Consider the following 23,065-nt stretch of genomic DNA (forward strand, 5'->3'; position numbering starts at 1 on the left):
CTGTGCATCTACCCGATCTATTCGTCTCATGATTTCATACACCTCTATAAGATCATAAAAATTCTAGCCATCAGCTGGAGGACAGATTCTTGCGGAGTGCTGCGTTACCCTGTGTCTCTGAATCTGGGTATGCACAGGCATGATGGCGGCAGCCTGAGCTTGTACTCTCCTACTCAACTGTGAATTGATTGTATTGCAGTGAAAGGTGAGAAATTGCCTTCGGGCACTGTGAGAGTTTGGGCCGACGTCATTGAGATGAGTCAGCGACACCTTTCAAAATCTACGCAAATACCTGCAGGAGGTTGGAGGTTGAGGATGCCTCACTTGACAAGTTCATGAGCTCATAGCTTCTAGGAGCAAAGTAGGCCATTCAGCCCATGCTGACCAAGATGCTCCAGCTAAGCTAGTCCCTTCGGCCCAACTCGTCTATGCTGACCAAGATGCCCCATTTAAGCCATACCTATTTACCCACATTTGGCCCCTATCCCTCTGAACCTTTCCTATCCATGTACCAATTCAAATACATTTTAAATGTTGTTATAGGACCTGCCTTAACCTTAGTACCTGGACATCTTGAACCATATAAGTTCAGAAGTGATCGAACCAGAATTAGGCCATTCAGCCCATTAAGGCTAATCCATCATTTAATCATAGCTGGTGTATCTTTCCCTCAAACCCATTCTCCAGCCTTCTCCCCCATAACCCATGACATCTTTACTAATCAAGAATATGTCAATCTGTGCCCTAAAAATATCTATTCAATTGGCCTCCATAGCCGTCTGTGACAATGAATTCCACAGATTCACCACCATTTACCAACCTCTAGTTATGTGCACGATTTGAGGCAGGCCTGCCAGTGCACCAAGCTTTTCTTTGTAGAGGCCTACCTGCCTTTACCCGCTGGCTCTATTGGCCGAGTTCCCGAGAGGCTGGCCCCTACGCTACCCTTTCCCGTGCAGGACAATTTTGCCCAATGATTCACCATTCACAGATTTACCCAGCGTACGATGGGGCATAGGAGAATTGTGGTCCATTCCTGAATTGTAGGCATTCTAGCGAGGTGAATACTGGTGAGGGTGGTGCGGCAGTGAGATTAGTAGGAGGGCACTTTAAAATATATTGACTGACATTGGATGAACAGGGAGCCCTGGCCTCGTGGGCCAACGGTGGAACCTTGCGGCCCGGGCCTCGCAGGCTGCAACCTCGCCAGTCGGAGTCGAAGCCTCGCGGGTCGGAGCCTGGGCCTCGGGGGCTGGTCGGAGGCAGAGATGGAAGTGGAGCCTCGCGGGTTGACGAAGCCCTTGGCCAATGGAGCTGGCATAGGGGGGGACTGCCGTGAGGGAGGGGGAAGTGCAGTGGGGACCCGGCGTGGGGGGACCGCCATGAGGAAGGGGAGGGGGGAGGGATAACAAAGGGGGACCTGGCCAGAGGGGAATTTGTAACTTAGTAAGTACCCTTTATGCCGTCTATTTGTATACCTTGGGTGTGCAAGCAAAGAATTTCACTATGACTTGGCACATGTGACAATAAAGTATTCAATTCAATTCAACATTAAACTTTGGTTCCATTTGGTCCAGGTCCTTACAGACACCCACATATCTATCTCCACCTATTGCCACTTCAGAGGGCCTACTGATCACATGCAGACTGAAGACCTCCCCCCTCTTTACCTCATCAACAAAGTCCTCCAATGCTGCATTAAAGTTGTGATACCCACTCTTACTGGTACTCTGCAAAGGCTGTTGCAATGTCTTAAACCACCTTGTACCAGCCATAATACATTTCCTCTTTAAAGTGTGCCGACTGACTTTAATCAGTGCAAGCTACTTTGAACTGGTGCTGGCCATTAATCAAATGGATCCTATTGTGATTTATTAAGGCAATCTAAATGCTGAAATCCAGAGAGCAGTCAGCACAGATTTTGTATGTTAACAGTGCATGGTTGAACTGGCACAGACCAAATTCCACATTCTGATCCAAAGGCATATTTTACAGTGCTATAAATTTTGGTCCTCAACATATTTAGATTTTTGAAAAGACTTTAACCAATTCCTGTGCAAAAGTAGTTAAATAGGCTAAGCCCTGCGAGAGCACTGGTCATCTTTTGAATGAGGTAAAGAAAGTCATTATTAACATGAATGATTTTAAGCACAGCTCGTGCTAGGTTTCCTGCCATTCTCCATCATTAACAATGATCAGGATCCATGACTCCACAGATGACAGAAAGATAATTGAAGGTGCAAAGACCGTAGATAATGAAAATAGATGGAGACTTATACAGTTGCAAAATAGAAATACTCTTGTGAAGCTTTTTAATCATGTCATAAGGAATAGGAGTAGAATTAGGCCATTCGGCCCCAAATCTACTCCTCCTTTCAATCATGGCTGATCTATCTGTCCCTCCTAACCCCATATGGATGAATGTGATATCATGACACATGTGTATCATACAGAATGAGCTAGAAACAAGGTGATGCAGATGCTCATTTACAAAAAAGGACATAAGGTCCGAAATGTCACCTATCCATTTCCCCCAGAAATGTTGCCTGACCCGTTGAGTTACTTCAGCACTTTGTGTCCTACACAGAATGGCTGCTGAGCTTGTAAAGTACAAAGCAGTTATGTAGCTCGAGTCAATGAGAGTTTATGACCAGTGCCACAAAACTATTAATCACACCAACAGGGCATTAGGATTTCTTATCAGTATTATTAATGGCTGGCAACAAGGGGATAGAGAGCAAAGAAAATGATCAGATGAAGGCCACTAAATTAGATAGATAGACGAAGGGCCTTCCGTCACCAAAATCTAATGAAAGACTAAATTGCTTGTACTAGTTAGATTGAGTGCAGCAAAGAAAATGCATAAGGTTTTAAAGCATAGATATAGATTAGTTGTTCAGAGATATTTTATTTGGCAGAATCATTGACCTCTGCAATAATTCCCAATGCAGGCTGTAAGTGCAGATTTGCTGCAAATATTAAAAAGGATGCTGGGGAGATCCCAAGGGTGTCTAATGTGCCTGCAAATAGCAGAAAGGTGGGTCTCCAAAGACGTACAGGTATGTAGGTTAATTGGCTGGGTAAATGTAAAAATTGTCCCTAGTGTGTGTAGGATAGTGTTAATGTACGGGGATCACTGGGCGGCACGGACTTGGTGGGCCGAAAAGGCCTGTTTCCGGCTGTATGTGTATGGTATGGTATGGTATGGTCACTGGAGATATGTTGTACAGTCATTCTCGTCTCCAGGAATATGTTCAATACATTTAAAAGGGTAGAGACAAATTGTGCACGTTATTTTCCGATTAAGCCTAAGCATACTTTCTTGGACAGGTGGGAGGTGGTGTGGTCAGGTGAGGATGTGGGATGTTGGGTTGTTTTTTGCTGTTTATAGATTACATGGCTGTGGGAATGTGTATTGCGATTGAGGAGAAGATCAAATAAATCTTGCACTATGACAAAATCCAACTTGTTTGGTGGTCCAGCTAGTGTTTCGGTTCTTTTTGCATGTGTCATACAAACCTTTTGGTCACCTCTACGTCTCTTTCCTCTGTTATGTCTATGCCCAACCGTTCAAATATCCAGCTCAGGCTTCTGTGTACACATATTTGTGAAATATCTAGATATATGTTACACTGTTGAAGGTACTATATAAATAAAAGCTGTTGTTTGTAAATACCAAGGAGCTTAATTATCCATCTACATCATAATGTTTATGAATTCCATTTGGATAATATACATTTTTCTATAAAAAAAGACTCAAAGTGAGGAGTGACTCAGCAGGCCAGGCAGCAGCACCAGATAGATGATGTTTTGAATCCCGACTCGTAAGGTCACCGAGCCATGTTCTCCAGAGATGCTGCTTGACCTGCCAAGTTACTCTAACACTTTGTGTTCTTCTTTATCAATTTTCTAATGTTTAGCTAGAAAAGGCATACACTAATTAACTTAGCTTTCATTACCTTTTAAAGTAATTGGTCGATTAGTGCCTTTTAAGACATCCGTGTTTGTTTTTCTATTCAATTAATAGACGACGGAGACTGCACTAACAAATGGAAAGTTAAATATTTCGTTCCAATGTTTATTTGATGATCATGACCAAAAGGCATTCTAATGCCAATTAACCCTTAAAGTACTGACATGAACATGCTTCTAATAATTTTGTAGTCTTTGCTGACACCTTTATGTTAACATGTTATCACTTTTGACACCTACAATCATGTAGGAACTTTGATAATCAACCCCCTGCTACTTTCCCCTCCTTCATAAACCTGCTATTTCCCCCTTCTTCATACAACAATCTCCCATCCCAGAGTCCCTCATTTCCCTTTTGGACTCCCTCCCCATCCCTTTCCACCTATATTCACCCCTCTGGCTCTACCTTTCACTCTACTTCTCTCCTTATCTGACACATGTTGCCTCCTTTGTCACTTACTCCATCCATTTGCCTATCAACCCCCACCCACCCCCCTCACCTGCATTCATCTATCACTTGTCAGTCTTTGTCTCATCCCCAGACCCAAAACATTGCCTGTCCATTCCCTCCACAGGCACTACCTAACCTGCTGAGTTTCCCCAGCGCTTTGTGATTTGGACCAGATCACCTAATTTTCCTATCAACTGCATTCAGAGAGTGTATGATTGCTGACTGATTTAATGTTGTCCATATAAATCCTTATACTAGAGAAGAGTTCCTTACAATGCCTCATGTTCTTTCTTGGGAACCATTTTAATAAAGGCTCTTTTTTTAACATAAATGCTAAATCCTTTACTCTTAGCAAATTACTTTTATTTTCTTTGCAATTTCAGAATAAGAGATTGATTGTGCTCAACTATATTCTGGGTTTTTTTCTGGCTCTGATCTTTCTACCATCTTCCTGGTGACTATATAAACCACACCTTGTTTTTACCTGATCTTATCACTTCACTAAGACATAAACAAACATTATAAATCCCTTTTCCATAATCCAATCAATTGAGCACACGTGTGTCCTTCCATTTCATTTAAGTGATTTCTGGAGTAGGAACTGAACTTACAATCATGCTGAACAAAAAACAAAGTGTTGGAGGCACTCAGCGGGTCAAGCAGCATCCGTGGAGGGAATGGGCAGGAGAGGCTTTGGATCGGGACCCTTCTTCAGACTGATGGAGTAGGGAGGAGAAAGCTGGAAAAGAGAGGTGGGAGAGGGGGTGGGCAAAGCCTGGCAAACGATAGATGGATACGGATGACAATGGAATGATTGACAGATTGGTGGAGATAGTGACAAAGGCTAGAGGTGAAAAGGAGACAAAAGGGTGAAAGATATGGAAACTGAGAGGAGGAATGAAATGTAAAGCTGAAGAATGTGAGAAAGGTGGAGACAGGGGGGTGGGGAAAGAGATGTGGTATGGGGGAAATATTGGATTGTCTGATGGGAGATGAGCTAACAGGAGGGGAAAGAAACAGAGTGACTGAGGGGTTTAATGTTCTTCCAAACATCTCACAGATTGAGATGCAGGTGCTTCAACACGCACTGACAGCACATGGAATGAAAAGATACGCTTTTACAGCACCTTTCCAGACCTTGGGATTCTCCAAAGCATTTATCAGCCAATTAATTGCCTCCAACCTGTGATTACGTTTGTTAGAGCCAATCATTAACAATTTGTACATACAAAGACTAAATTAAAACAACAGCAAAACAACAAGCAATCGGATTTTGGTTGCACCACACATTTTGGCCAGGAGATTGTGAAGCATCTCTTGGTGTTATGTGAATAATGATTTGGGATATTTTATGTCCGAGTGAGCAAGCAAATGGATTCAATGTCTCATCTGAATACGAACATGAGAATGTTATAGGTTGAAGCAGGAGTTGGTTGTACATGCCCTTAAGCCTGCTCTGCAATTCAATAAGAACATAATTGATCCTTCACCTCACGTCCACTTCCCTGCCTGATCCACATATCCTTTAATTCAATTCTCTTTGTGTCCAAAAATCTATTGTTCTCCATCTGGAATACATTCAATGACAGAGAAACCACAGCTGTTGAATTATATTCAAGACTGAGAATGATAGAACTCTCAAAGTAAAGCAATCCCTCTGTATTTTATTGATATCCTTATCTGGATAATATACACTAGGCAGGCAGTGAAGCAAACAAAGCATAAAATGCCATCACTGAACTAATTGTGATTGATGGTAGACACAAAATGCTGGTGTAACTCAATGGGTCAGGCAGCATCTCGGGAGAGCAGGAATGGGTGACGTTTCGGGTCGAGACCCTTCTTCAGACACATAATTGTGCTTGATATTCAGCTTTTGACAATACACCTGATACAGTCTGATACAATATTGCACACATTTTCTCACTTGATAAAGTAACTTAACTGCATTTCATTAACCTTGGTCATTTAATTTCATCATATTCGTAATATGTTATCTGTCTTCCCTTTTTAGACATCAAAACTCTAAACTAAACTAAATATTCCAAACAAAACTAAAGTAAAAGTGTCCCACTCTGTACTTTCTCCTTCTGTTCAGATCTGCAGCACTTGTTATTTTTGTTTAAAACTCTTAAACATTTTAAATGATTGGATGTAGGAGGAAAGGCCTTTTAATCCAGTGTTGGAACAAAGCCAACTGCACAAAACTACTGGAGGCACAAGAGTATGCAGATGCTGGAATCTCTAGCCAAAAAAAGAGAGAAGCTGGAGGAACTCAGCAAGTCAGGCAGCATCTGTGGAAGGAAATGGGCTGTTAATTTTTTGGGTTGAAATTGTACATTTTCCTCCATGCTTATTGCCTAACCTGCTGAGTTACCACAGCTGCTTTCCTTTTTTTTTGCCATTCCACCATTTGCTTCCTAGATCCAGGAATCAAAATGAAGGGTCTCAGAAGACCTGAATCCTTGAATATCCATTTCCTTCCACAGATGCTGCCTGACTCACTGAGCTACTCCAGATGCTCTTTTTGCACCCAAACTACTGTTGGCAAACCTGAGCTATACGTGAACAGGTTAGTTCATCAGGTTTGGTTTCATCAAAGTGCCAAGCAGCAGCTTGGGCCTGCGAAAGGGGAGGGGGTGTGGAGAGAGTGAAGGGGGCGGCATTTACACCTGTAAATTGTTGTGGAATCCTAATTTGTGCATAAAAAGCCTTACATTGTTTCAGGCGGACATTAGACTCTTTACCCTTTGAAAACTCCATTTAAAACTAGGTTTGGATATCATTAATGCATCTACATATTTTCCCGATTGTCAAATCCTACTTTTTGGTGAAAGACAGGTTGTTGAAAATATCTCCTGTATCTTTATCTTGAGGCTTTAATGTAAACATGGTCTCACGAGTTAATCCCTAACTTTATCCAGAAATGGAACTGCTTCCTTTTTATTAACCATAAATGCAAGCACACTGTGGACTAGACTTCTTTGTTACGTTTTATCGTCATCATGAGAATTCTGTAAAATATGTCCACAGCATGTAATTAATCAAAGTTTACTGTTTTTAGAAAACCACACCATTTATGAAATATTCACGCCACCTATCATTTGAAACGATCCATCAATTAAGAAACGATTGTAACAAATTGATGACAAACGCAATAAGAATAAAAGATAGCTACATGAAGACAATAATCAGATTTAGATTTAGATTTAGATTAGTTTAGTACAGAGATATAGTGCGGAAACAGGCCCTTCGGCCCACCGGGTCTGTGCCGACCAGTGATCCCCGCATATTAACACTATCCCACACACACTAGGGACAATATTTACATTTACCATGCCAATTAACCTACAAATCTGTACGTCTTTTGGAGAGTGGGAGGAAACCAAAGATCTCGGAGAAAATCCACGCAGGTCGCGGGGAGAACGTACAAACTCCGTACAGACAGCACCCGTAGAAGGGATCGAACCTGAGTCTCCGGCGCTGCATTCGCTGTAAGGCAACAACTCTACTGATGCGCCACTGGCAGGATGTTATTAATGGGTTTAAGCCCTTATTTGTTTTAAATTAGTATGGTGCCAGGGTTTACCTGTCAAACTCACTTACATATGTAGAAAGGAACAGCAGATGCTGGTTTATACCGAAGAGAGCCACAAAGTGCTGGAGTAACTCAGCAGGTCAGGCATCATCTCTGGAGAAAAAGGTATGGGTGATGTTTCGGGTCGGGACCCTTCTGCAGACTGGTCTTCCAAAAAAAAGGATCCCAACCCAGAACGTTCTCCAGAGATGCTGCCTGGCCCGCTGAATTACTCCGGCAGTTTGTCTCTACATTCAATTACATGGTGGAACCACTACACATGCTTAGCTTAACTTACATGTGCAAGCCGATCGAATCTTGCAAATAGTTCATTCAGCATCCCCACCAGTTCCTGTGCAGACAGGGTTGTAGAGAGGTTGGTAAAACCTTTCACGTCTGCAAAGAGAATGCTAAATAAAATATGGAAAATATTGCATTAATATTTCTTTTTTTTCCATTTTATGGAGCTGCATTTCAATATTTAATACAATCTGTTTAAGTTATTTATTTCAGGCTTTGTTACCATTTTTTTCATTTTTTTCAGTTCCCTTTGAAAACAGCATCTGTCTGAAAATGAGCTTCCATTCGGGAGACTTCTATCTCCACCAGTGTGATCACACAGCTGGCAGAGCTGGTAATTGGGTTTGTGGGTTTTATCATGCATTGCATAATTAAAAATGTTGAGAACAAAGACCAACAATTTCCATAACATTGACAGGCCCACTTAATTGTTTAAGCAAGTCTGGAAAATAAGGTATCATTCAAGTCTCAGTGATACTTTTGTTGGATGTCAAAAGAAGTTGGCTATCTTTGAAGTGTTTTAACCCATTTCGTGGAAAATTTAAAAAAGTAAATGTAAATAAAATTGTGGTGCTGAATAGAAGATAGGTCTGTTTAGGCGAAGTTTGTTTTGATTTGATGATGCTAGAACCGATTTCTTACCTCACGTTTTCATATCGATGTATGTAGATTTTATGAAACTGGTGCTGTAAATGCTCATCTTCCACGTTTGACATGTCATTAATCATCTCCAATACAACAAACCGTGGCAAAACTGAAAGAACCAGCCTCTCCTTAATTAGGTAAAAAAAAAACACGTGGATAGCATTAGCAGTAGTCGGCAATATATTCAAGGTGGATCCTGTAGATTTGGAGCAAATGTAATTGTTTAGTTCAGTTTAATTTATTGTCACGCGCACCGAGGTACAGTGAAAAGCTGTTGTTGCGTGCTATCCAGTCAGCGGAAAGGCAATACATGATTACAATCGAGCCATTTACAGTGTGCAAATACATGATAAAGGGGATAACATGAATAACGTTTAGTGCAAGATCAAGTCCCGTAAAGTCCAATCAAAGATAGTCCGAGGGTCTCCAATGAGGTATAATGTGGATATAAATATCGAGATATACACACATATATCCATGTTGTTATTTTCCTACTCTTTATTTGCCTCAAAAGACTAACCTTCTCTTACAATGATAATACATTGCTTTTCTTTTGCTCAATGTAAAATTGACAATACCAGTAATTAACAACACAAAAAAGAAACAGAAATTGCTTGAAATACTCACATGGAATCTGTGGAGAGACAAGAGTTAAAACTTCAGGTTGATGATATTTTGTCAGAACTAGAAAGGTTAGCAATTAAACATATATATTAAACATATATTAAACATATGTTGAGACGGGTGAGGAATGGAGGGAACAAAGAAAATATGTGTGATAGAGTGTAAAACTAGAGAGGCCGAGTGGTCTCGAGAAGAGAATCAGCATGAAAGGGTAATTTTCCAATTGGTAATCAAAATCTGATGGGCTTCCATGGGAATCAGTGCTGGGGCCTCAACGATTTACAATCCATACTGATTATTAGGATGAAGAATGGTCTTGACCCGAAACGTCACACATTCCTTCTCTCCTGAGATGCTGCCTGACCTGCTGAGTTACTCCAGCATTTTGTGAATAAATATCTTCGATTTGTACCAGCATCTGCAGTTATTTTCTTACATTAGGATGAAGGATGTGGGTGCACTAGGCCTCGAGTCTTTTTTTTTCTCCTCATAACCAGTTTTTTGCTCTTGAAACAATGACACTTCTGATGCCTTCTTCACTTTGGCAGTTTCCTGGTATCAACTGGTGCTTACTGATCATGGACGTCCTATGCCTTGACATCTCCATCCCACACTGGGATGTTGTGAAGGATCTGTTACGTCTTCCTTGAACAGAGGCCCAATAAATCTCTCTCCACCTTCACTGTCTTTCGACTGACTGAATTTGTTCTCACATTGAGCAACTTCTTTAATGAGCTCACTTTCTTCATCATGTGAATGCAGCCATGAGAAAGCAAACTATTCCAAGCTAGGATTGGACACCCTAGAGGCAGGAAACATGTTCCCAATGTTGGGGGAGTCCAGAACCAGGGGCCACAGTTTAAGAATAAGGGCTAGGCCATTTAGAACGGAGATCAGGAAAAACTTTCTCACTCAGAGAGTTGTGAATTTGTGGAATTCTCTGCCTCAGAAGGCAGTGGAGACCAATTCTCTGGATGCTTTCAAGAGAGAGTTAGATAGAGCTCTTAATGATAGTGGAGTCAAGGGATATGGGGAGAAGGCAGGGACTGGGTACTGATTGTGGATGATCAGCCATGATCACGGTGAATGGCGGTGCTGGCTCGAAGGGCCAAATGGCCTACTCCTACTCCTACACCTATTGTCTATTGTCTATTATCTATTGTCTATTGTCAATGCCTAACCCTGTAGGACAGTCCTTGTGGGATAGTGGGATTTAAGAAGCTTCTGGATAAGCACGTACAAATGGAGGGATTGCAGGGATGTAGATCTCTTGCAAGCAGATGGGAATCGTTTAATTTGACATCATGTTCAGCACAGATATTTTGCGCCAAATGATCCTGTGCTGTACTGCTCTATGTTCTGTGTTCTTCCAGCCTAATACAAATCCAAGCAACATCAGCTCAGTCTTTGATCAGGCACAGTCCAATCCTCAATAATGAATTCAACAATTTCAGATAACCAGCCTTGTCAGTTTGTCTCAGCACTGGCCTTATTTGCAGATCGTTCCCTGCTTGCATGTCTCGCTTCGAATTTCCGGCATCTTTAGTGTTTAGTTTTAGAGATACAGCGCGGAAACAGGCCCTTCGGCCCACTGAGTCCGTGCCGACATGCGATCCCCGCACATTAACACTATCCTACACAATCTTACACTCATACCAAGACAATTAACATACAAACCCGTATGTCTTTGGAATGTGGGAGAAAACCGAAGATCTCGGAGAAATCTCCCCCCCCCCCCCCCCAGTCACGGGGAGAATGTACATACTCTGTACAGACAGCACCCATAGTCGGGATCGAACCCGGGTCTCTGGCGCTGCAAGCGCTGTAAGGCAATCACCTAACAGCAAAGCATTCCTTTTCATAGCAACAACTCTACCGCTGCGCCACCATGCAAACACCCTGTGTTCTGCATCTTATAGTTACAATATTTCTTTCCCTTCCCCTTTCTTTACTAATTACACTCTTATTTATATCTGCTCCAGACACATCGAGCCATCTCAACCTCTCTCATGTGGCACTCGTTCTCCCCTGAGGTCCATCCTTCCCCTTTGTCTGCAACCAGAAACAGGTTTAATTTCTAAGTATTTTCTTTTCTACTGAAAATGTCATTGACCTGAAGCATTAATGTGTTGGAAAGAGCTGCAGATGCTGATTTACACCAAATGTAGACACCAAATGCTGGAGTAACTCTGCGGGTCAGGCAGCATCTCTCTCTGCAGAAAAGCAATAGGTGACTTGTTGGGTTGAAACCCTTCTTCAGACTGAAGACTGAAGAAAGATTTTGACCTGAAACGTCACCTATTCCTTTTCTCCAGAGAAGCTGTTTGACCCGCTGAGTTACTCCAGCATTTTGTGTCCACCTGATGAAGCATTAATCCTGTTTCTCTCTTCAGTAATGCCACCCGACCTGCCGGCTACTTCCAATATTTTCAATTTGCCACACAATTGTTGATTCCACTTCGGTCATCCCTTGCACAGCGATCTCTTTTGCTCGTTTTTAGAAACCCTGGCCTTGGTATTTTCTTGTAGAAAAAAGAGAGATGCTGCCGTAAGTGCATGTATGGAAAAGCCTTTGACTTCCACTTGGATTAAGGTAAAGTAATTTTGGACAACAATGTGAAATTGAGTTATAAAATCAATTGTACGTTACACCTGATTTTCCCTTGAATTCATGTCGACATAATATTGAAGTAAAAAATAATAGAAAAAATTGAATATTACCCATCAGTTACCATCATTCAAAACTAAAATTAATGAATGGAGAAACAAGGAACTGTCGATAGACACAAAGAGCGGGAGTAACTCAGTGGGTCAGGCAACATCTCTGGAGAAAAACAATAGGTGAAGTTTTGGGTCAGGAACCTTCTTCCGAACTGCAGACGAAATGCTTAAGAAGGAACTGCAGATGCTGGTTTAATCCGAAGATACTTTCCCCTGCAACCACAGAAGGTGCAACACCTGTCGCTAAACCTCCTCCCTCGACTCTGTCCAGGGAACCTGACAGTCCTTTCAGGTGAGGCAGAGGTTCACTTGCACCTCCTCCAACCTCAACTACTGTATCCGTTGTTCAAGATGTGGACGCTTATGCATCGGCGAGACAAAACGTAGACTGGGCGATCGTTTAAATGAACACCTTCGCTCAGCCCGCGTGAACCAACCCAATCTCCCGGCGGCTGGGCACTTTAATTCTCCTTCCCATTCCTACACAGACCTTTCTGTCGTTAGTCTCCTCCATTGTCAGAGTGAGGCTGAACGCAAATTGGAGGAACAGCATCTCATATTTTGCTTGGGAATCTTACAGCCCAGTGGTATGAATATTGATTTCTCTCCCTTCAGGTAGCCCCGGCATTCCCTCTCTCTCTATCCCTCTCCCACCTATGTGGCACTGGCTTCTCACTTTCACCCTACAAACAGCTTACAATGGCCTGTTTCCTTTATCATTGTTACTTTTTTGCATAACTTTCATTCATTGTTCTTTATCCCTCCACATTGCCATCTACATCCCTCATTTCGCTATTCCCCAACCAGTCTGAAGAAGGGTCTCAACCCAAAACATCACCCATTACATCTCTCCAGAGTAGCTGTCTGTCCCTCTGAGTTACTCCAGATATTTCTGTCCATCTCCGAACTGCAGATGCTGGAATCAGGTAAATTTTTTAGTTGACCTTTCACCGTCCGTCCGGCGCGGCCTGAAATAAGCCGCGGGATTTTCTCCACCCGGTGGAGGCTTCAATTTCGGGAGCCCCGACCGCCCCGACGTGGCAACTACAATAGCCTGACCGTGGGAGAAGACGGCAGGAGAAGGGAAAAAGACATTCTGGCCTTCCATCACAGTGGAGACTCACTGTGATGGATGTTTCTTTTGTTTGGTGTTAGCTTATGATTGTATGTGTTATTGCATTTTTATTGATTATTCTTATTGGTCTTATTGTTGAACTGCGGGTAATTTTTCATTTCACTGCACATTTATGTGTATGTGACAAATAAATGACTATTGACTATTGATGTCGTTCTTCAAACAGATGCTACCTGACCTTCTGAATTCCTCCAGCACTTTGTGTTTTGTTCAAAATTATCCCATGTTTGCTTCTGGTAGCAGAGAGAAAGCAATATGGCATTGGAGCAAGTTTGATTTTGGGTGGTATTGCAAAATGGGTGGTATTGAACTATCTTTATTTTGGATATTTCTCCCAATTTTGAATTCAATGAGCGTGAGCGGGTGGCGTGGTGGCGAGGTGGGTGACTCCGAGGGTTAGGGTTGCTGCCTTACAGTGCTGGACACCCGGGGTCGATCCTGACTACAGCCGCTGTCTGTACGGGGTTTGTACGTTCTCCCTGTGACCACGTGGGTTTTCTGCAAGATTTTCCGTTTCCTCCCACACTCCAAAGGCGTACAGGTTTGTAAGTTAATTGGCTTGATATGTGTAAATTGTCCATAATGTGTGTAGGGAAGTGTTAATGTGCGGGGATCGCTGGTCGGTGTGGATTCGGTGGGCTGAAGGGCCTGTTTCCGCGCTATATCTCTAAAACGAAAAAACTTTAAGTAAAACACTGGGAGATTTATATCAGGAGCTAAACTGATGTACATTTCCTTAACACTTGTTCCATGTCTAACTACTTACACTTCTGATGAGTTTAGACCTGAAAGTGTCAACATATTTTAGTTATCTTTGGTTTTATTTCTGGCATACCTTAAATTAAAACGAGTTCGACATTTCCGAAAGCAATATAACTTTGAATACAACCAAGATTATTCCAATGATGTCAGAAACAAGGTCAATAATTTAAATCCTTAGTCCTCAAAGTATTTTTAACCCAGTGAGTAAGTTAAGTTACACAATTTACAGCTTTTGATGTCACTACAGAGAGTAGTTTTAGCTATTTTGCATCATTCAGGTCAGTATATTCTGCATCGATTATTCTGTCATGTTACTATCCTGAATTATTTGTAGCTGATTCATTTGGGTCTCATGGTGCATATTTGGGTTAAAACTATCATCCCTCTTTCCTGGATTAAGTTTCATTGCTAATATTGTAGGATACTGTAATATATATTGTTGCTGTAGACCCTGATGTTAATCTTTAATAATCTCTTAATAATGTGGCAACCTTTTCAAGGGGTGGCCAGAAACCCGGATTCAATCCTGACGTCGGTTGCTGTCTGTGTGGAGATTGCACGTTCTATCTGCGACTGCATGGGTTTCCTCTGTGTGCCCTAGTTTCCTTCCACATTTCAAAGATGTGCACGTTTGTAGGTTAATTGGCCTCTGTATATAGTCCCCAATGTGTAGAGTGGATGGCAAAGTGGGATAACGTAGAATTAATGTGATGGTCAATGGTCGGTGTGGACTCGGTGATGAAGGGAGGAACAGCGCGGAAACAGGCCCTTTGGCCCACGGAGTCCGCACTGACCAGCGATCCCCGCACATTAACACTATTCTACACACACAAGGGACAATTTATGCTTATACCAAGCCAATTAACCTACAAACCTGTATGCCTTTGGAGTGTGGGAGAAAACTGAAGATCACGGAGAGAACGTGCAGACCCCGTACAGACAGCACCTGTAGTCGGGATCGAACCCTGGTCTCCGGCGCTGCAAGCGCTGTAAGGCAGCAACTCTACCACTGCGCCACCCTGCCGTTCTGACAGGGTCCCGCATGGCAGGCGTCCGGAAGGTTATATCACATGAGATCCAGCGTGAGCTAGTGAATTGGATACAAATGTGGCTTGGTTGAAGGAGTCAGAGGCTGGTCATGGAGGGATATTATTCAATATGATACGATATGATACGATAGAAGTTTATTTAGCCCAGGAGGGAAATTAATCTGCCAACAGTCATAAAACACAAGATACATGAAACTTGAAATTAAAGTAACAAGTGGAAAGAATTGGGGATGTGCAAAGATTGGTGGGGAGGGGGGGGGGGGGGGACAGAAGGGGGAGGTTGTATAGTTTGATAGCCACAGGAAAGAATGATCTCCTGTGGTGTTCTGTCGTGCATCTTGGTGGAACCAGTCTGTTGCTGAAGGTGCTCCTCAGGTTGCCCAGTGTGTCATGCAGGGGGTGAGCTGTATTGTACAAGATGCTCGGCAGTTTGAGGAGCATCCTCCCCTCAAAGATTCCGATTGGAAGCCTGTGAGAAGTGGTGAGCCGTAGGGATCACTGCACTGTGGTTTGTAATCTATATTAATGATCTGGATGACAATGGTGTTAACGTGATACGTTTGCAGATTAGTGGTGTAGTAGACAGTGAAGAATGTTATCTGAGATTACAACGGGATCTGGATGAACTGGGGATGTGAGCCAAGGTATGGCAGATGGAATTTAACTTGGACAAGGGCAAAGTGAAACAGCTTGGGAAGTCAAACCAGGTTAAAACCTATGCAGTAAACAGCACGGTCCTGGAGAATGTTGGAGAACAGAGTACATAGTTCCCCAAACGTAGTGACACAGATAGGCAATGGACAGGGTGGTGAGGACGATGTTTGGCGTGGCTACCATCATCAGTCAGAGCACTGAGTAAGAGGAGTTAGGACATCATGTTGCAACTGTTCAATATTGAGACCACACTTGGAGCATTGTGCACAGTTGTGGAAAGAGTGGGTTCATAGGAGGTAGATGGTGCAGAGAAGATTCACAAAGCTGTTACCAAGACCAGAGTCATAAGGTCATAAGGAATAGGAGTAGAATTAGGCCATCAAGTCTACTCTGCCATGCAAACATGGCTGACCTATCTCTCCCTCCTAACCCCATTCTCTTGCCTTCTCCCCATAACCTCTAACACCCGTACTAATCACGAATCTATCTATCTCTGCCCTGGCCTCCACAGCCTTCTGTGGCAAAGAATTCCACAGATTCAGCACCATCTGACTAAAGAAATTTCTCCTCATCTCCTTCCGAAAAGAACGTCCTTTAGTTCTGAGGCTATGACCTCCTGTCCTAGACTCTCCCACAGGTGGAAACATCCTCTCCTCATCCATTCTATCCAAGCATTTCACTATTCTGTATGTTTCAATTAGGTCCCCCTCATTCTTCTAAACTCCAGCGAGTACAGGCCCAGTGATGACAAACACTCATCATAGGTTAACCCACTCATTCCTGGGATCATTCTTGTAAAAAAATGGCTTGGTGGAAGGAGTCCGAGGCTGGTCGTGGAGGGATATTATTCAGAGTGCTTGAATAGACTGGATAGGCTGGGACTATTTTCTCTGAAGCATAGGAATTTGAGGAGTGATCGTGTAGAGATACATCGTATCATTAGGGGCGTGAATAAAGTGGAGTTTTCACAGTCTTTTTCCCAGGGTAAGGAAGTCTAAAAGCAGACAGCATGGAAACGGAAAGACTTAGATGGGACCTGAGGGACTAGTTTTTCACACCGCGGTTGGCGGGTTTACGGAACAAGCTATCAGGGGAAGCTGTAGAGGTGGGTACAATTAAAATTTGTAATTTAAAAAAAACATTTGGACAGTTACATAAAGGATAAAGGGACAAATGCAGGCAAATAGGGACTAGCTCAGACAGACACTGTGGTTGATGTGGACACAGGGCTAAAGGGCCTGTTACAATGGCATATAATTTGGCATATAATGAAAGGCCTGGATAGGGTGGATTTGGAGAGGATGTTTCCACTAGTGGGAAAGTCTAAGACCAGAGGCCTTTGCCTCAGAATTAATAGAACGTACCATTAGGAAGGAGATGAGGAGGAGTTTCGTTAGTCAGATGGTGTGAATCTCTGGAATTCATTGCCACATATGGTTGTGGAGGCCAAGTCAATTGATATTTTTTAAAGCAGAGATTAATTCTTGTTTAGTACAGGTGTCAGGGGTTATGGGGAAAAGGCAGGAGAATGAGGTTGACAGGGAATAATATATTAGCCATGATTAAATGGCAGAGTAGAATTGAAGGGCTAAACAGCTTAATTTGACCCTATCACTTATGAACTTATGAACATAATTCTATGACTCTATGACAATTGGAGAGGTGAAACCATGCAAGGGTTTGAAAACAATGAATGAGAATCTTAATGCTGGAGTAACTCAGCGGGTCAGGCAGCATCACGGGAGAGAAGGAATGGTCAAACTGAAGAAGGGTCTCGACCTGAAACGTCACCCATTCCTTCTCTCCCGAGATGCTGCCTGACCCGCTGAGTTACTCCAGCATTTTGTTTCTAGCTTCGATTTAAACCAGCATCTGCAGTTTCTTTTCCCACACATGTATGTAGGTTAATTGGCTGGGTAAAATGTAAAAATTGTCCCTAGTGGGTGTAGGATAGTGTTAATGTACGGGGATCGCTGGGCGGCACGGACTTGGAGGGCCGAAAAGGCCTGTTTCCGGCTGTATATATATGATATGATATAATATGATATGAGAATCTTAAGTCTGAGCTACATTTATCAGGAATCTAATGAATTTCAGCAAACATGGGGAATGAGTAGGAATTGGTATGATCGAGGACTTGGTCAGCAAAATTTTGTAGATGTCGAGATTACAGAGGATAAAGAGTCAAAAGCTGGGAATGAGCTGGAAATAGTCAAACATGGAAGAAAAGATTGGATGAGGATTTTAACCGCAGATGTGACCTTACACAAATGCTAAGACAGGCAATGTAATAGAGCAAGAAAACAAAATGAATGGATTTGCTGCTGATCTGTAGTTTCCATAAATAAAGTTCTTAACACACCAATATGCACATCAGATTTGCATTTCAAAGTGAAGATGGCATTGACTGAATCGCAGCTAAATAATTCTTCTTGCATTATAGATTAAATGCGAAGCAAAGCACAGTTGTACCTCCAATAATATATGTAGAATTCAGATCCTTACATTTTGTTGCAATTTTAATTGACGATGAAATAGATTCAGCAGAATGCCTCATTAACTCTGATAACGATTCTGATGTACTTTATGAGATGCATCTACATCTGGTGTGATTAGAGAGGATATGCAAGCACCAGCCGTGAATTTATTTCCTGTCTCAAATATACCCTTTTATTTGACCTTCACAAATTACAGATCATTTTAAAGAAATTTCTATCTGCCAAATGTTACTGACTACTGGCAACAAGCTTATGTCTTTTTTCATTCGTTTGCATTTGAAAATATCAACGTTTGAAAAGTGTTATAAATTTTTCACCCGCACCCTAATCCTTCCTGGAATACACCATGGCTTAGATATTTGATTGTGTAGAGAAATGCATTAATACACCATGAGATTTAATTTTGTTTTTGAAAAGTCAATCACCATGGAGAATTTTTATGTCTCAGGTGGGGAGTTCGGTTTTAAGTGAAAAATACCATCTGCAACCAGTCCCTTCCAGTTACATCCTCGCTGCACGACAACCAATCTCTTGCCCAAACCTTCACAATCTCTCACCTGACTCCGTCGATCAATCTCCATTCCCCATCTTAAATTCTTTGCCCAACTGGTCCCAAAATATCTCTTGGTCTCTTCCTCCACACCCTCAATGAACTCTTCCCCAATCTCCCCCCATTGGATCTCCAAACATTTTCTCAAATATTCCCACACAATCTTGCTTAAACTTCTCAAATGATTCCAGATGACTCCCCCCCACCAATCCTTCAATTGCCTCCCAAGCTGTCACATCTGTCTCCTGAGTTTTCCAGCTGCTGCTACTGGTCACTTTGGGGACAGTTTCTTCCCAGTGTCATCAGGCAACTGATTCATCCTAACACCAACTAGAGAGCGACCCTGAGCTACCATCTCACTGGAGATCCTCAGACTATCTCTAATCAGACTTTACTGGACTTTATCTTGCAGTATAGATGATTCCCTTTCTCCTGTATCTCTACACTGCGGATAGCTCAATTGTCATCATGTTTAGTCTTTCCACTGACTGGACAGCCTGTGACAAAAAGCATTTCACTGTGCCTAGGTACACGTGACAATAAATTAAACTAAACCCATAATCAACCTCAAACCCAACCCCCACCCACCCACATTTTTTTTGTCTGACACACCAGATGACCTGACTCTTGGGAGCAAGATCTCCCCATACTTACATCTCAGTCCTTTTCCGCCAGTTCTGTCACCTGTGGTCTCTCTTCCCTGTGACTCATACACACACCTTCGAAAATGACATTGGTTTTCCTCTGTGCATACGAGTGAGATACCTTCCCTGTGGTGTACCACTGAATTCTGCAGCCACAAATCTTCATTCAAAACATGCATTAACCTCCCATACACTGCCTACTTACATGTGGAATATAATTTATAGGATGTTTATTTTTCAGTTTGAATAAAGAATAATGTCAGTAGCAAACTAACTGTGAATTGGGAACTGGGCGATATAGTGCATTACAAGTTCCCAAGTTCACAGGTGATAGGAGTGGAATTAGGTCATTCGGCCCATCGAGTCCACTCCGCCATACAATCATGTCTGATCTCTGCTTCCTTATCCCATTTCCCCCCCTTCTCCCCATAACACTTGACACCCATTAGAACACTAATGTATAACCTGGGTAGTCATACAAAATTCTAAAATTGCACATTGTCCATATTTCTGTTCCATTGTAAGTAAAAAGTAAACAAAGAGTGAAATGAGCTTCCAATTGATCACCTCCTCTTTTACACCGCCAGTAAACTTGAAATTATACTCCAATTTGTCATCAATATTTCTTTACCGCTATAATCTGTTTTAGATTCATTCTGGAATGGATGGCTAAGATTGTATAATATATAAAACCTAAATGAAACATAACATAAAATATATATAATTACAATCATCCCGCAAAATCTAAAATAATCTTCCCCTTGAATATTGGTACTTTTAGTACCAGGATTAATACAAAACATTGGGTGGCAGATTTATAGATTGCAAGTTCAGCAATCTCCCAATGCTGCAAAGCATATTTTGTTATTGAGCCCACAGGCATCAGCAGTAGCCTGTAAGCAGTTTCCCTAACACCCTTTCATCCAGGGAATTATTTGCGTCATTAAAAAGCATTACAAAAGGTGCCCAAAGAAAAAGATTTTTACAGGCTGCTTAACATTACTTGGACAGGGATACAATGTTAAAGGAAATTTTCAAACATAGCATAATAAAATGTTGCTTATCAGAAAGCATTCACATCGACCTTCTCCAGGGGTGTGGGAAACAGATTCCATGTAACGTTTTACTAGGTTAATTCCCGGAATGGCGGGACTGTCATATGTTGAAAGACTGGAGCGACTAGGCTTGTATACACTGGAATTTAGAAGGATGAGAAGAGATCTTATCGAAACGTATAAGATTATTAAGGGGTTGGACACTTTAGAGGCAGGAAACATGTTCCCAATGTTGGGGGAGTCCAGAACAAGGGGCCACAGTTTACGAATAAGGGGTAGGCCATTTAGAACTGAGATGAGGAAAAACCTTTTCAGTCAGAGAGTTGTGAATCTGTGGAATTCTCTGCCTCAGAAGGCAGTGGAGGCCAATTCTCTGAATGCATTCAAGAGAGAGCTAGATAGAGCACTTAAGGATAGCGGAGTCAGGGGGTATGGGGAGAAGGCAGGAACGGGGTACTGATTGAGAATGATCAGCCATGATCACATTGAATGGCGGTGCTGGCTCGAAGGGCCGAATGGCCTCCTCCTGCACCTATTGTCTGTTGTCTTGCTTATAATCTTGTTTCCATTCCATTATTGGGACATACAATGTTTCTACACCTTCAACATGTAATTCTTCACAGGTAATATAACAACATATTTATACTGATATCACAACATCAGCATTAACTTGGAAAGTTTATAAAACCTGCTATTTTGTTCTGAAAAGCTCAAAATTACACTTTGAAAGAGAAAGGGCCAACTGATAAATATTTGTGACACTATACATCTTGACATAACATTGTGTTCTGTTCTTATTCTGTTTATTTTACATTGCAAAATCCTCCACTGAACCTGTCATCATATCATATCATCATATATATACAGCCGGAAACAGGCCTTTTCGGCCTACCAAGTCCGTGCCGCCCAGCGATCCCCGCACATTAACACTATCCTACACCCACTAGGGACAATTTTTTTTTACATTTACCCAGCCAATTAACCTATATACCTGTACGTCTTTGGAGTGTGGGAGGAAACCGAAGATTTCGGAGAAAACCCACGCAGGTCATGGGGAGAACGTACAAACTCCTTACAGTGCAGCACCCGTAGTCAGGATCGAACCTGAGTCTCCGGCGCTGCATTCGCTGTAAAGCAGCAACTCTACCGCTGCGCTACCGTGTCGTGCCAAGCTATTAAAGTAAGCCATTTAGGAAGAACAAGCCAAGAAAACCCTTTAATAGTTTAAGCACCCCACCTATTTGTAAGGCAAAGTCAGAAAGTTTTCACACAGAGACACGATTTATCCATCTCCAAATTAGTCATTGAGTCATACAGGCTCTTTGGCCCAACGTGCCCATGCCGACCAACATGCCCCATTTAGACTAGTCCCACCTGCCTGCATTTGGCCCATATCTCTCTGAGCCATCCTATCCATGTGCCTATCTAAATGTTTCTTAAACATTGCGATAGTAGCTGCCTCAACTATATCCACTGGCAGCTCATTCCATACACCAACCACCCTTTGTGTTAAATGGTTACCCATCAAATTCAATGAATAGCTAAATGTTACTGATATTTTACACACCAGGTATGTGAAGCTAGACACAGATTGCAGATGTTTTAAAATCAACCTTCCTTTCAAAAAACTGAAACCTAGAATAAACTGTCAATTTCAAGTGACTTTATGGTTCTTTAGTCAGAGGGTGGTGAATCTGTGGAATTCTTTGCCACAGAAGGCTGTGGATGCTGTCAGTGGATATTTTTTAAGGCAGAGATAGATATATTCTTGATTAGTACAGGTTTCAGAGGATATGGGGAGAAGGCTGGAGAATGGGGTTAGGAGGGAGAGATAGATCAGCCATGATTGAATGGTGGAGTAGACTTGATGGTCCGAATGGCCTAATTATACTCCTATCACATTTGACTTTATGACTTATGATACAAAATTATTGTGCAATGAATCTAAGAATGCTCTTCCAATACAGAACTGCATGTTCAGTCAACTTTGTTGCCAAAGTGGATCAAACCCTTACATCGCCTTTTGTTTCCATACACTTGGAAATTATATGAGGGGAAATTGGTGCTTGTCGTAAATGTATGACAACTAACAGATTATTTTCTGAAAGGCAAAATTTGCTTGAAATCTCTTTGGAAAATACCACAGACCATAAATAAACCTTCTTATAAACTTTGGAAACAAAATAACAACCCAATGTTTTGGAAAAACCATGGTAGGCATGTGTCCAAAGGCATGATTACGATATGGAGACATGGAGAATCAAAGTGCAATTATTATTATTATGTACATGGAATTTGAACATCTCTTGACTTGCACAAGATCATGAATTTACTCCAAGACTGAATAATGGGATTGAAATTAGTATTTCTGTAATTGTATTTCTGTATTTTTTTATTCAATCCTAATTGCTAAATACATTTTCAGTTA

General features: G+C 42.0%; 1 protein-coding gene across 2 annotated transcripts in view; it reads right to left on the reverse strand.

The window, feature by feature from the left end:
* Nucleotides 1–23,065, reverse strand: part of adcy8 (adenylate cyclase 8 (brain)) — a 104,762-nt gene that overhangs the window by 73,315 nt on the left and 8,382 nt on the right. For both annotated transcript variants that reach the window (XM_078397320.1, XM_078397321.1), the window contains exons 3-4: nucleotides 8,943–9,073; nucleotides 8,299–8,410 (exon numbers count right to left, since the gene is read on the reverse strand). In XM_078397320.1, coding sequence (XP_078253446.1) covers nucleotides 8,299–8,410; nucleotides 8,943–9,073 — 243 coding nt within the window. The remainder of the gene's footprint in view (nucleotides 1–8,298; nucleotides 8,411–8,942; nucleotides 9,074–23,065) is intronic.

This window comes from Rhinoraja longicauda, chromosome 4 (genome assembly GCF_053455715.1).
Source record: "Rhinoraja longicauda isolate Sanriku21f chromosome 4, sRhiLon1.1, whole genome shotgun sequence".
Taxonomy (NCBI): domain Eukaryota; kingdom Metazoa; phylum Chordata; class Chondrichthyes; order Rajiformes; family Arhynchobatidae; genus Rhinoraja; species Rhinoraja longicauda.